General features: G+C 43.4%; 2 protein-coding genes across 5 annotated transcripts in view; both read right to left on the bottom strand.

Moving 5' to 3' along the window:
- slc20a2 (solute carrier family 20 member 2) overlaps positions 1–14,443 on the bottom strand; it is a 43,496-nt gene that overhangs the window by 20,653 nt on the left and 8,400 nt on the right. For 3 of the 4 annotated variants that reach the window (XM_071532666.1, XM_071532669.1, XM_071532667.1), the window contains exon 2: positions 526–1,098. In XM_071532666.1, the coding sequence (XP_071388767.1) occupies positions 526–814 (289 nt within the window). In that variant the 5' untranslated portion in view covers positions 815–1,098. Of the gene's footprint in view, positions 1–525; positions 1,099–6,794; positions 6,840–14,443 lie in introns of those variants that run through there. The other variant, XM_071532668.1, reaches the window with a different exon arrangement.
- Positions 1,095–14,443, bottom strand: part of gc (GC vitamin D binding protein) — a 38,040-nt gene continuing 24,691 nt past the window's right edge. Inside the window, exons 13-14 of the mRNA XM_071532659.1 lie at positions 3,937–4,014; positions 1,095–1,098 (exon numbers count right to left, since the gene is read on the bottom strand). Of these exons, the coding sequence (XP_071388760.1) occupies positions 1,095–1,098; positions 3,937–4,014 (82 nt within the window). The remainder of the gene's footprint in view (positions 1,099–3,936; positions 4,015–14,443) is intronic.

Raw genomic sequence — 14,443 nt, 5'->3', positions numbered from 1 at the left:
TGCAACTGTTTTGTCTGGGCCACAGTGTCTGAACAGGTTGGATATGGTTAACCATAACACTTTGAGTTTTCTAACAAACTGTAATGCCCTCACTCATGACACAAACATATTATTAATTTCCCCAACAACAACGTCAGAAGCAAATGTAAACCTGGAGGAAAACGTCACTTCACAAACACTTCACAATTACGGTAGTAATTCCAAATTTCCCCTTGATGCATTTACCCTGTATCTATCCTGCATCAATTATTTTCCCTGCTGACAATTCTTTCTCGAATGTCATGCAATAGAAACAACTTGTTATTGCAACACAAAACTCAAACACCTCTACCCACCAATTACCAGACCAACCCTTGCAAATTAAACACGCTGAAAAGAGTACAAATTTACATTTTTCAAAACAATTCCTTTAGAGAATGAAGCCAAAGAGCAGAGGTACTTCAGCAGGCATGCAGTTAAAAGTGTGACTTTAACAACAGCTACATCTGCATGTCTCTATCTGTTGTGCAGTTCAGTCCAACTTACCAACCATGGCGCTGACCTCCCCTGCCATGAGCACGGGCACCGTCTCGTTGTACAGGGTGACGTCTATGATGCCCTTCCGAATCGTCTCGCCCACCTTGGCCCCCAGTAGCATCGAGCCCAGTGTCTCAAAGATAGACGCCAGGATACAGGCCTGCCGCAGTGTGACCACACCAGAGCCCACTGCTGTGCCGAAGGAGTTGGCCACATCATTGGCTCCCACTGAAAACGCCAGGATGAAGGCAATGATGAAGCCAATAATGACCATCCACAGATACGGCTCCAGATCCATCTTGATATAATCTCACCAAAAAAATCCACAGGCGAAGAGAAAAGCAAATTTAAAAAACTAGCTTATGTACTCTAAACGTAGGTGCTTTGTGCGTTTGGCGGAGGACTTGTATTCGTAAGCTTGCTCCTTTTCTTCGTCCCCTGGTTGTGAAGAGTTCGAGGGGAGAAGCACAGCTGCTAACTAAGCGTTTGGAGCTCAGTCCAATGATTGGAGACTAGTGATGGCGGGTTCAAGATGCATTCCATAGCTTAGTGCCGAGACAGTCTGTCTGCACGCTCCTTCACCTGCCAGAGAAATAAGAGAAAAGAGACACAGAAACAGATTAGCACCATAAACCATGATTACTATTTTCTGTGTAACAGGAAGAGAACTAGAGAGCACATGGGAGACAGAGATAGATATAGAGAGAGAGAGATAGAGAGAAAGAGATAGAGACAGAGAGATATAGAGAGAGAACATTAGGTGAGCAGAGATGATGAACTAGATGAGGCAAAAAAAAGAAAACAAAAAAACAAAGTATTCAGAGAGGATGATGACGATGCAGGCTGACTTTGATGAAACGGAGAGCGAGCACTGTAGAGGGAACGCTGAGGACAGCTCAGATAGCCACAATAGGAAACAACAGTCTGCACTTCAAAGAAATCAAATCAGACCGTTCAGAAGGCTTGCTGTCAGCGCTGGGGCTATAAAAAGCCCACAGTATCCAGAATGAGATGTGAGCAATGCACCCCAGCATTGGAGTAGTCTATTAACACCTTATCCTCACACAACAGGGGGGCAGCTGACGTCTCCACCAAACCTGCTCTCGTTTCACAGGTTTTGCCTTTGCCACACATCCAGATAGCCTCTGACAGGAACGCAATTCACCCTTACATATCAGACTGGCACAAATCTCAGCCAGCATCGCTGCCATGTCTGCCACCGTGATGCTAATAGTGTCTGGCAAAATTACCCAGCCAACCTCCACCGGGCAGTAAGGATATTAAATGTTTCACATCACCATATTGTAATGTTGGAAAATGGTTTAATCAATCTGATGTCAAAGATGCTTATTAAACCATAAATGCTGACCAAGAGAGAGCACAGTCTTATTGACAACAGCGTGGTGGATGTTTGCATAGCAGGGTACAGTGTGATTGCAGTTACCTCTCTCATCTTGGCTCTTATTATCACTTTCCCTCAGCATGACTGCTAAGGTACTTACTGGGCGACACACACAAACTAGCTTTAGAGTACAAGTTCAATCAAAGTGGGAGGCTTTGCTGAGGTAAAAAGAAAAAATACCAGTGCAGGGATTAAACTGCATTGCAGTAAGGACAACAGCAGTGATGTTTTCTACACTGCTGCTAGAGGTGGAAGAGTTCACTAAACTCTGTTTGGGATTGTGGCTGGGTACATTATTGATACAGCAGGGGAAAAATACCACTATAGTAAATTCTATTAATTCTCTTGTGATATTTGAAAAAACGGTTAGAAAAATGCTGGTTTCTTGAAGTGAGAACAGGATTTCTGAGAATACAAAAGTAATTTCATTAGAACTGCACTTGTTAGGCGATATAGTGATTCTGCTGTGTTGAGGCTTCTCCTTGGAAAAGGGCTCCAGTGATGCATTTGCTGAGTGCGTCTGTCGGAAAGTTGATCACATCGCATCGAAGAGAGCAACAGACAAACAGCTTGCTTCGTCCCTGGAAAGTTCCACAAGGCTTGTTTATGTCGCAGTAACCAGCAACGACAACGTGCTTTGAAAATGGACGGCTACCGACGATGTGGCCCTAGCAGCCCTCGAATAAACTCTAATCCACAAGTGTGTAATGACAAATCCCCCGATTGCGGAATAATTCTCCCTTTTTTTCTTTGCCTATGCCACATTATCAAAGTCAATTGATTTGGGTTAATGGCTGCGCATTTCTTTTCCTCGAATGGTTAAGCCTATTGTTAATGGGAGAAGCATTAAATGTAAACAGCTTGGAGGCCAGACTAACACATTCTCTGAGCATTAACCGACTGTGCGCTCTCCGTCACGTGGGGGCAGGCAGCTCCTTTCTAAACAGCCTCGGGCCAGTTACAACTCCCTCCTCCCGATGAGGAGATCCATCTGGAACAGTTGAGGTCACATACTCCTAACCTCTATGCTGCAAGCCGCGATTCAACCACAACACACGAATGAGAGCCTGAAAATAATTTGTCTCTGGATCAGGTCAGAGTAGATCCAGCAGGAACAGGATCCAGCACCTCAGTTCTGGAGGGCAGTCAAGTGCCTGTCACCTTTCCAGGCAAAGAAGATTATTCTAGCCATAAAGCTAAGAAAAATGGCTAATCTGACAGTTCTTTCATTTTCCCCAACAAAACTCGACACAGATCCCAGACCAGTTCATTTTTATATATATATATATATATATAGAGAGAGAGAGGTTGGCTCATAGGCTGGGCTGTAGCAAATCTCAAACAGACTGAATAAAAATATAGCGATACTTTATTGATCCCTGGAGGGAAATGATTTTTTCGCCTGCCCGAGGGTCAGGAACAGAATAGCGCCCCAGGACCTGCTAGAGATTTAGTGTATTGGAGGACTTGAACCTGGATTCTCTGGTTGAAAGACGGTCTCCCTACTGACTACACCGGCCTCACATCCAAGTCATGAAGTCATGTCCATCACAGTATTTGCAACTAAAAGTTAATCAAGTTACACACCTAGGTAAGAAGTCCCCTTCATAAATTTCACTTGACACCCCCACTCTATTATGTCACAAATAGCAGCCTCTTAAAAGCACAGTGTTGTGTCAGAAACAACATCAAAATGCCATCTTATAAGGTCCGCACCAATAAGTGGCCACTTGTATGCTTTTGCCAAGTAAGCCTTTGAAATGAAGAAAACAAAAACAATTTGTTATCATTTAAATCACTGACTATTAATTGATTTTACACATCTATTCATACAGGTATTTGTCTGTTTTATTCTTATATGCCACCATTTAACGTTTTATTGTTTGTAGACCACTTCTACCCACTTTCTAAAAGTGCTATCTAAATAAAGATTATTTACAGTTTATGCATTGGCAGAAGTAGGCCTATGCTTTGAAGGAATAGCCTGTGTCAATATTTCATCTGGAGAACAGCAGCACCACATGAAGACCACACGGTCAAACACGGCCCTCCACTGGGCAGAACCAGAGATGCCACACAGGAAACAGTAGGTGCAACTGTCAAACACGTCACCGGAGAAAACAGACTGTACAGTACTGTGTACTTCAAGTGTGTGTGAAAGTGTGAGAGGGAAGAGAGGAAAACTGAGAGTGAGTGAATGAGACAGTGTGGGCGTACGCACAAGCACCAGACCTTTTTAATCAGGTCTGTGCTTTTCCAAAGGGGCAAACTCAACATGACAGCTGCAGCTGACACCAGGACCATTCTGAAGACCTCGTCCTACTGTACCACATGAACACAAAGTTCACATACCACCACTCTCAGCTGTGCACATAAAAACTATTATAGGGCTTACACTTGTACATTAGAGTAGTTTAGTGGTATCTTGGTCAGTCTTCCCCTGACAGGGATTCAAACACTTCCTCACTGCGACAGTTTGAAAAAAAATCAGTTTGTCACAGTTCTGTCACAGTTAGACAAAGCTTTAATATTAAAAACCAATTCAGTTTCAGCTGCAATAGCCTTTCAGGGTTACAGGATTACATAGTCAACAAGAAATATATTCAGTAACATCCAAAATGGCTACCTCAGAGCCTATAGACCACAGACCAGATGCCAGTATTTTAAAAAAAAAAAACCCTCCTTACCTCCCTCACTGTGCAGTCCTGCCATGGGCGCATACTGCACTTGTCAAAAAGGATGAGTGCTGTTCCATTCTCATAGGAATATTGTCCCCCAACAAAAGATGTGAAAGCATGTTGCAACTTCATCAGCCTAAATGCCAGTGGTCAAATCTCACTGAAGGAATAATGCAGAAAGCTGAAATGTATTCCCTACCGAAAGAGAAATAAATTATGTGACGACGATGGGGGGGGAGGAAAAGGAATCTAGATGGAAATTCAATAAAATGCTTAGCAAGTGCTAATGAGAACTTAAAATGAGGCAGATACCCATTTTAACCTTCACCCTAATAATCTATGGAGTTTTGGGTTCAATAAAAGTTTCCTCTAACTGTTAGCAGAAAATATAGGGTTTAATAGCGTATAATAATATATGGTTCTGCTGTAGCTTAAATGGCTCTAGACTCTCCTGTTGTAATCTTGGTATCCCGCAAGGATCTATGCAAAGGCCATTATGATTTCAAAATATTGGCAAATACAATTCTCTGAAAGGTGTAATTACATGAGACACATCTAGATGTTTAACTTGAAATGTTAATACGAACAATGTCTTCATAAATACTGGATGGAATTGAGATGGTTGTAATGAACAAGCCTTTTCTACTGCACAGACCACACAAAAATCAGTCATGATCAAAGGATGCAGAGCCATTGGACAGACTACTTGACCTTCAATGTCTTAGAGGAGTCCTGACCGTCTCCAGGCTGCATGGTCAAGCTGTGTGGCTTGGAAGTGCTTATCTTGCTCCAATTAATGAATTCATTAGGAGCTTGTAACTGCTGAGAGTTTAATCCTTGGAAAGTAGAACCTCATAAGAACTGTGGCCTTTTCATGAGATGAGATAGAGAAAATCTATTTACAAATATGTTGCATAAAATCTTACACAACCTGGACAAAGTTTATCTTTCTGTTTTCCTTCATTTTTTATCCATAGCAAGGTTAGTCTCAAGACAAAATGAGATCTGCCAAAGATATTTGCTTTTTGCATATCTCTGTTTGCTTTCCACTACTGACCTTTTACCTTAAAGGAGAAACCAGTGTCACTTGGAGTTATAGCCCATTTACTACTGTCTACATCCAGTCATTTTTCAATGCATGCTGTATGTAATTTGATTTTTTAACCTTCACTCATTTTTTGGCATTTTTAAACTTTCCGGTTTCAAACCTTGCCTGAAATGAACTGCTGTCCCAGCTAACAAGCCATGAATATGGCATGTAATGTTTGTAAGGTTTTTGAGGGATTATTTACAGGAGACTTCCATATCCTCCTGTGGGTGTCAGGTGACTGACAGTAAGCAGAAAGTAACCTAATGCACGCACTGATTTGAAAACACTCAATTCGAGCACAATGAAATAATAATCAAACAGAAACTATGACAAAACCAAATTAAGGCTTTATGTTTACTGTGATGAACTATTACATCATGATGTCCCACAAAAGGACAAATTCAAGGTGTGAGAAAGGGAAATAGTTCAATAAATGTGGAGAAAACTTGGAATTAAATGGTGCCAGATACAACTTCATTTGATGCAACAATGCATGTTTTTGGCAATTAACTAAAAAGGCATTTATTTCTTCTCTTTTGCTGTTTGACCTTACGTCAACTACCCAACTACAGCACTACCTGGGCAGAATATTTTACATCATCAACCTTTGGGAACACGAGCTGTGCACTGTGCCAAACTCGGAAAAGAAACCCTTACGCAAGCTGTTCACAATGATCACTTCCGTCTATGTAATTGTTTGCTGCCGTTTCTGTACAATGCTTATTAATCTGCCTGAGATGCCACTGCACCACAGCCACAGCTGGTGCAAAACACTGTGTCACGAGCAACAGTCTGCATTGACACGCGGCTGCACTATCCACACACTAATCCCCCCCTCCCGACATGCTGCAAGGACCAAAACTAGAACATACATGCAGCGTCAGATGATGACTCACTAGGCATCCTACCAGTACTGGCTAATTGTTACACCTGAAGCATACACAACTGCACTCCGTACCTCCAAGGACACAGGCTGCACGCATCTGCCAGATGGCTTGCCAAGTTAAAAGAGAGAGAGAGAATGGTAGGACAAAAAAATGAGACAGACAGGCAGGCAAGCAGACAGACCTAGACACTGAGAAACAGCTTGACAATCGACTCTACTCACCTTCATGCCACGCATGCCTCCTCACATCAGTGGAAGGTGGGAGAGAAGGTGGTGGAGAGATGAATGAATGCCAGAGATAAACTGACTGTATGAGGGAGAAACACAGACAGAGGAAAATGGTAGGTTGAAAAAGCGAAAGATGGACACGGCAATAAAATGTGGGTGAGCATGTGATTGACTGGAAGCGAGACGATGAGCAGAGAGAGAGGGAGCGAGAGAGAGAGCAACTGATGGAGGCAGAGAGGAGGAGTGAGGGAGAAGAGGAGGGAAGGTGCAAGAGAGGCTCAGTGATAGTCAGAGGAATCAGCAGGTTGTGGCGGTGTTGCAGGAGAGAGAGTGAGAGAGAGAGAGAGCGAGAGAGAGAGAGGGAGAGAGAGAGAGCGAGAGAGAGAGAGAGAGAGAGAGAGAGAGAGAGAGCAGCACATCCAGCTCAGTCTAGACTGCCTCTTAAAGGAAAGCATCCGCATCTGCATCACAGCACACGGCAGCCAATGACGAATGTTGGAGGGGCCAGGGTGAACCGCTGACTGGCTGTCTGTGTGCAGGGAGGATGGACAGATGGAGGGGAGGCAGCCAATGACTGTGGAGGAGGATAACCAAGGAGGGGGGGGGGGTGAGAAGGAGAGGAGGTGTACCCATGTGTGGATGTGTTTTACAGCTAGAGAAAGGCATGCAGACAGATCAAGGGCATTCAGAGCACTTGCTTTCCCCTCATTGCTCTAGTCACGTCCTGCACACTGATCTGAGCTGGTCTATCAGAAATATGGAAAGACACAGATAATTTAGGCTCTTGGGAAAGAGATCTAAACCCCGATTGCAGGACCTTTCATAAATAGTTATGATGCAAGACGTTTAACATTTTCACATACATCAAAATACAAGACAGTCAAATCACCTTAATGCTCACATTTTTAGAAAATTTAGCACACATTTGGCTTAACCACAAACTACCTGCCTCACACTGGAGTCACCCAGTTTCTTGCTTGAGCTCAGCACAATCTTTGCACTCCTTAACTTAGTTTAAACCCATACTTAGTAACACTCATTACTCACGTACACCATAGAAGCTCATGCAGTCTCTGGTGCCACTGGGGTAGTTCAGGCTGTTCCCAAGCACCCCTCTTTCTCACATGCTGCTCAGAGCATGAGGACTAGAAAAGGGGCAATAAATTAAATTGTGCGGTATTGTACAAAGGTCGGATCTTGTGTTTGTTGAGTTCCTGTGGCTTTCTCCTCTGTTTTCTCTCTCTCACTCACTCATTCTTTCCCTCTCTGTCCCTCAACTGGCCCTGCCTGCTCAAAAGCCTATGTGCGTCAGCTGCACCTGCTTCCTCCGACTCTGTGCTTCGCAGCAGGGAGGCGCTGTCTCCTAGAACCCTGATACACACACACACACACACACACACACACACACACACACACACACACACACACTCTTGAGATCAGTCAGCCTCCGCAGGCAGGAGGGGGTCCCTTAAGAATGACAACAACAGTGTGCATGACTGCAAAGAGCCTGTCTCTCTCAGCACTGTCTTCAAAGCCTACCAATACACACACATGCACACACACATTTCCATAAATCCTCTCACTCATTCTAGTTTCTCTCTCCTCTGCTGTGGTTCTGCATTGCAGCACTAAGTCAGGTTGTCAAGAAGCAAGTAACTTGGGTAATCCTTCAGATCGCCTCTGAACGGCGTTACAAGCAGGCAATCTGTTAAAAATTCATGTGTGCCTGTCGCTCGATCAATAGTTTTCACTGCACTTTTTTGTATGGGCTGATTTACACTGGTAGGGATGAGTGATCGGAAAGATCTCCTCCATCCCATCGCCTCTCTCAGCATCACCAATCCCATAAGGCAGCACTGAAACGTGTCTCTCACTTCAATAGGCCCAAAGTCGCCTTTTACCTGGCTTTGTTTTCATAGCTGGATTTATGATTTCTTTTCACTTTGTAGTCCATTGAGGTTGTTATGCAAGCAGGATGGTTTTATTAATTTTAAATGTAATGTGAGTCTGTAAAAAGTCTGCTTACACTCAGGTTTGTTAACACTGGAGTAAAATAGCCTTAAACTGTTCATTACAATGACTTCCATCTACAAGTCAAATTCTTCAGGAGCATATTTGAGGGAAACAAAAGTCAAAGCACACACACACACACACAAAAAGTCGTCTCCCACAAAACAATTGCTAAGGATGAAGTTTTGCTAATACCGACCTTATCATTTTACTTTCAAGTCTCACCATAACCATTTTGAATTCTGGATGTCTGATCATCCTTTTGGCAGGTGCAACCATATTCACCAAAGAAGCCAGAGGCGTTTTGTTTACTGAAAAAAAATAATAATAATAATATTGTAATAATCAGATACTTGGCTACAAATAAAATTATACCTGCCTTAAAGGCACTATTTCAGTTAAACATTTAATAGCCTGCGTACCATAGCCTCCTTTTAACTGGCAATGACAAGAGGTGGCGTAACTGTTCAGTTGCCAAGCCTACTTAGCACTAGAATAACTGTCAGAGCAAAATGTATTGTACAGCACTGAGTGTCTCCAATCCAGTATGGTGATGACAAAAAAGGAGAAATGGCAGTCTGTCCATAGACTATTCAAGTATCCCAGTCTTTAGCTACACCAAGGCAGGCCGCGTTACAACAACAAACAATCGAGCCCCCCTCGGGCTTTTGGTGTTGAGTAAGCCTTATGTTTAAATACTCTTTTAAGGTCAACTCTCTCTGGTTTCAGTGGAGACTGGGCGAGGGATTGACTCCCCCCCGAAATGGTAAAAGTGACTGAGGCAACTCCTCCCCATCTGTGTGGCTGTACAACTGTTTTAAGTAACTGAGACAGACACATACAACCCTAACATCCGTTTTTGTCTGAGGTGGATTCTCAAATGTCCAAAAAGGACAAAAAGGACACCCATGAACAATAATTATGATATGCAACACCAAACACTTTAGAAATATATAATAACAGTCAACTGAGCACTTAGCAGAAATATAAACCCATCATATTACTATAAATATAGTAATAACCTGGGGTTTTAAAACTATCCTCTAGAAACATCCAAGCATGGCCCGCAAACCAAAACTAAGCCAAACATAATTCCCCCACCACCACACACACACACACACACACACACACATACACACACAAACAATGCATAAAAAAACACTAAAGCAAAAATAGCAGTCACACAAAGGATGCAGTGCTTAAATAATACTCATAGACTGGCAGAAAATATTAGTCACCTCTGAGAATAAACCCAGCACACAACGGGGAGCCTAATTGACCAATCAAAATCAGACTCAAGGAAGCATGGGGAACCAAACATAATTGTCGATAGTAGGGGGTCAGCTTTTGCCAATAAGCTTAGCCTTCACATCATATGACTAACCAAACAATTGGGATCCGTACCTACCAATTAGTGTGGCTTTTTAGGCTTGTAGTCGGGTATTCTTCTCTTTCTGTCAACTGTCCCCATGTTGCCGAGAGTGGGAGTCATCTTACCTTGACCCTCCCTCTATTTTTCTCTCCTCTCTCCCCCTCCTCCCTTACCCAGCTATGGCCGGATGGTTCCAGTTCTCTCACACGAGTCAGCATAGGTGCCCGATAGCAAAACAAGTCCCCTTCACTCCTCTACTTCCTCCTCCTCCTTTCGTTCCCTACCTTCCTCTCCTGTTTCTCCTCCTCATCCTAGGCGTGAAGACGAAGAAGGTGTGGAGACGAAGAATTGTTTGGCGCTCGGTGCACAAAGCAGTGCCAAGACTATCAGAACTTTCCTTTTCTCTCTCTTTCTCCACTGTTGAGAGTGGTAATCTACTGTGTTGGCAGGGCATACTGTATTAAAAGTGTGTTACTGGGGCAACGTGGGTGCCGGCATTACCGACTGTTAAAAAGCAGCACAAACAGCACATGGGACTCAGTGTGAAAGGAGAGGTAGTAGCATGATTAATGGTGTTTAAATATGCTCTAATATTTTGTGTTTGTAGGGGAAAAAAATATGAGCTGCTCCATTAACTGTGGTTGTTTTTCAGAGTAAGGGCAAGAACGCATCTGTGTGTGTTTGTTTCCGTCAGCTCAACTCTGCGTGTGCATATTTGAGGGTGTGTGTGTGTGTGTGTGTGTGTGTGTGTCTCTGTCTGTGTGTGCACATATTAGGGACGTATGTGTCCTTGTATGGCTGTGTCCCCACGTGTGGTTAAGGATGAGAGAGAGAGAGAGAGAGAGAGAGAGAGAGAGAGAGAGAGAGAGAGAGAGAGAGAGAGAGAGAGAGAGAGAGAGAGAGAGAGAGAGAGAGAGAGAGAGAGAGAGAGAGAGAGAGAGAGAGAGAGAGAGAGAGAATAGAGAGCGAGAGAGCGAGAGAGCGAGAGAGCGAGCGAGCCTAAGCTGGATCTAGCGGCCTGTGCCCTCCTGCTCTTAATCCTGGCTTCCAGCACATGACCCAGCTAACAGTATTTATGGAGTGGCTTTGATTAGGGCTGCTGCTGTGCGCACGTAGTGGGGGGGTCAAAGCAACATGGGGTACTATGCACTCTGCCACCACTTTGCAGTAATGCCAGGTTACCGTCTCATGTACACTCACACACACACACACTCACACACACACACACACACACGAGCTGACCACACGTTCAACCCAACTGCATATAGCCTACACATGGCGGGCGGAGGGACACGAGGCTTGTGAGATTAAGCAGCGAGTCAGTGAGTCAGCGGATTACCCCCCGACTGTTATTCTAGGTGAAAACTCAGATTAATACTCAAAAACGTGTCGTTAGCATTAGCTGTGGCTAATGGGCCACAGAATGAATGACTCGGAAGAATGCACTTGGAGCGGTCACAATATGGAAGAGAATTTCACATGACGAGTCCCAACAGCAGGCGAGCACTCAATGTGACTTTTGTCGGGCCTTAATCGCATCAAGGGGCTTGCAGAGGCATTTATTTTCCAGTTTAACAATTATAGGCAAGAACGCATAAATTCTTGAAGAGTAGGACCTGTAGAGGGTAGTAAACCCTTTACAAGTCTCACCTATACTGCTCTATTTTGAGCAAAGTGACAAACAATTCATACGCTCAAGACACATTTATAACTCAAAATTGTCAAATTAACCGCAACATCAGTTCTGTTATTGGAATAGCATGCATGGAAGGGGGAGGGAAGGGAAGCTGGTCAGATTTGAAAATAATACTGTTGAGAGTATTATAGGAGTTGGGGAATTCAACACAGCATGTCCTCACCACAGGAGATGAGCTGTATGTTATCTTTACTCTGGGAAAGACATTTCTGTAATGTCTATACAGTGTTTGTACAACAATGAATCCCAAAGCAGAAGTGCAGGGGGGTGGACCTTGAAATCAATAAAACACAAGGCATTACAAGCTAGTGAGGCTATTGCCAATTGAATCCTAAAACGAGTATAAAGTCTTGAATCTGTGATCTCTGTTTAATAAAAAGATGGATTTTCTTTTTGTTAACCCCCTAAAAGTGACATACATGTTATTGTGCTGTGGGAATGCTATAAAGATAATTCCATTCTGAACTTTGCAATATATAGGTCAGTTTCTCTTTCAAAATGGATGATGACATGAACTGAACACTATGTTTTGTCCACAGGCACGTTACTGACAGCGACCAAAACCTCTTCACCCACAGAATCACAATCCTGAACGTAAGGACTGTCAATAGACTAACAATATTACATACATTTATAAGCCTACATGTAGAAGCTGATCCATGGGTTTGTGTTAAAATCACACACTGTGGCATCATTCCTAATTTTAAGCAATCCAAGGCATGAACCATGTACTCATTCTCACCACTCTCCATCTCACCACACCATCTAAAAAAGTTGAAACATTGTTAAATATGAGCCACAAATATATACAAAGAGCACCCACTCACTTATTTTCAGCCCAAGTCCACATACTTGCATTAGATCAAGACGGCATGCTAATCAAGGGGTATTACTGCTCCATTGTGCCATTATCCAACATATGGGGACAAAAAGATGAAGGCTCATCTTTTGATAGGATGTACTGAATTTTGAGGTGTGTGCGGTACAGATGCAGGATACTAAAAGGCCAGGAAAATGAAAGGCGTATTGCAACCAAAGCATTCAGAAGAATAATGGATTCCCATCAGTGCAAACCCCAACTGTTTTTCTTTACAATCTGAGGTAAGGAAAAAATCTGTGTGACTCATTGGTTATTTCCCTTCACATGACAAGCAGCGTGAATTGCTGCATTCCAAAAGTTCATCTCATCACGCCACCGTTACGCCCGAAAAAAAGAATGACATAGTAACAGTATTGTTACTCTGGCTCTGTCCTTCAAGCGTAGCAATTTTCTAGAAATGCTTGTCTTTCACCATTGTATACTGACAAAACTTCACTTAAAACAACAGATCTGTTGTACTGACTCCTCTGAGGGACCTTTTCAGACGCAGCATCGTTTGGGGCTGTGTGTGTGGCATGTGCTACTTTGTTTGTGTCGAAGTGCCGCCGCAGTGTGCTCGACTCTGAGGAAAACGCACTGTGACAAGCGGTCTGCTTGTGTTCCGGTGACTCTGAGGGGAAAGGGGGGGGGGGGGGGGGGGGGGGCAGTTTGCTGGGGTCACCTCTAATCCTGCGGGGCTAAATCATTTCCTCGAGACTTTCCACCCATCAGCTCAAATCAGAACATCGTCTTGCCCTGCCAGGAGGGGGCACCGTGGTGCCCGAACCCTCTCCCTGTATAGCTTGTACTAAAGACTGTCTGAGCTTCTCACGTTCCTGAATTCGAAAAGGTGCGGAGTGCAAGGATTTAAGTCAGAATGGGCAGTCAGCACTAGAAGTGAAGAAATGTAGGTATTAAAAGGGATGATCATGTGTTGACTTGTCACATTTCATTATTTTCAGAGCTCAAACTGAAGACAGAAACTGTTTGTGTCCTCGAGTGTGAAGATCATGGTAACAGGTTTGTCGACTTTAGTTCAGGCTGAAGTTGGACAGCCGATCTCAGCAGTACTGGGGTCGGGGGGGGGGGGGGGGGGGGGTCACTCGTTGCCAACGTAGGGGGGCTGGAATGTGTGAAATACTATGAGGATGTCATCGCCTGGTCAGTACATGGAACCCTGGAGATTTTCAAGGATAGATAAGCCTTCACTTCCATAGTTTACTGGTCTGACATTTGCCCTGGAATAGCATCTTTACTTAAGGATAAGACCTGTTTATTCTGTGCATGCTCCTCTTTCAGTGTTTTCCCCTGGGTGTTTTGTAGTACAGAAGAGGAGGAAGTATTTTTGGTGCTAGCGCCTTTTCCAGTCCCAGTTCCAAAATGGCTCTCATTTCTATGTTTAGACTATTATAAATCTAAAAGACCAATTATATAATTTGCCATTATTAATTAATTAAGGAGGATGAGGGAAACGAGACCTGTATTAGACCACTAATCATATACTCCATTCAGTTTGAATACCCTGATTATTTCTCCTTTAAAAAAAAAAAACAACACAATGATGATGATGATGACTCAGTGCAGTCTACATATGATCACAATATTTTATCCTCAAGGCCTTCTTCTTTACTTAAACAATCCTGCAGCTCATATTGGGGTTTTTTAAACTTTCACACTGACAAATCAGCTCAGTAAAAGCAAGATGG

This window comes from Centroberyx affinis, unplaced genomic scaffold, assembly GCF_046629955.1.
Source record: "Centroberyx affinis isolate AG114_WGS23_722 - 3 ecotype Tasmania unplaced genomic scaffold, CSIRO-AGI_Caff_v1 ptg002232l_1, whole genome shotgun sequence".
In the NCBI taxonomy this organism is placed as follows: Eukaryota; Metazoa; Chordata; class Actinopteri; order Beryciformes; family Berycidae; genus Centroberyx; species Centroberyx affinis.
Note: the sequence above shows the minus strand (reverse complement) of the source record. Positions and strands in the feature narration are given on the sequence as shown.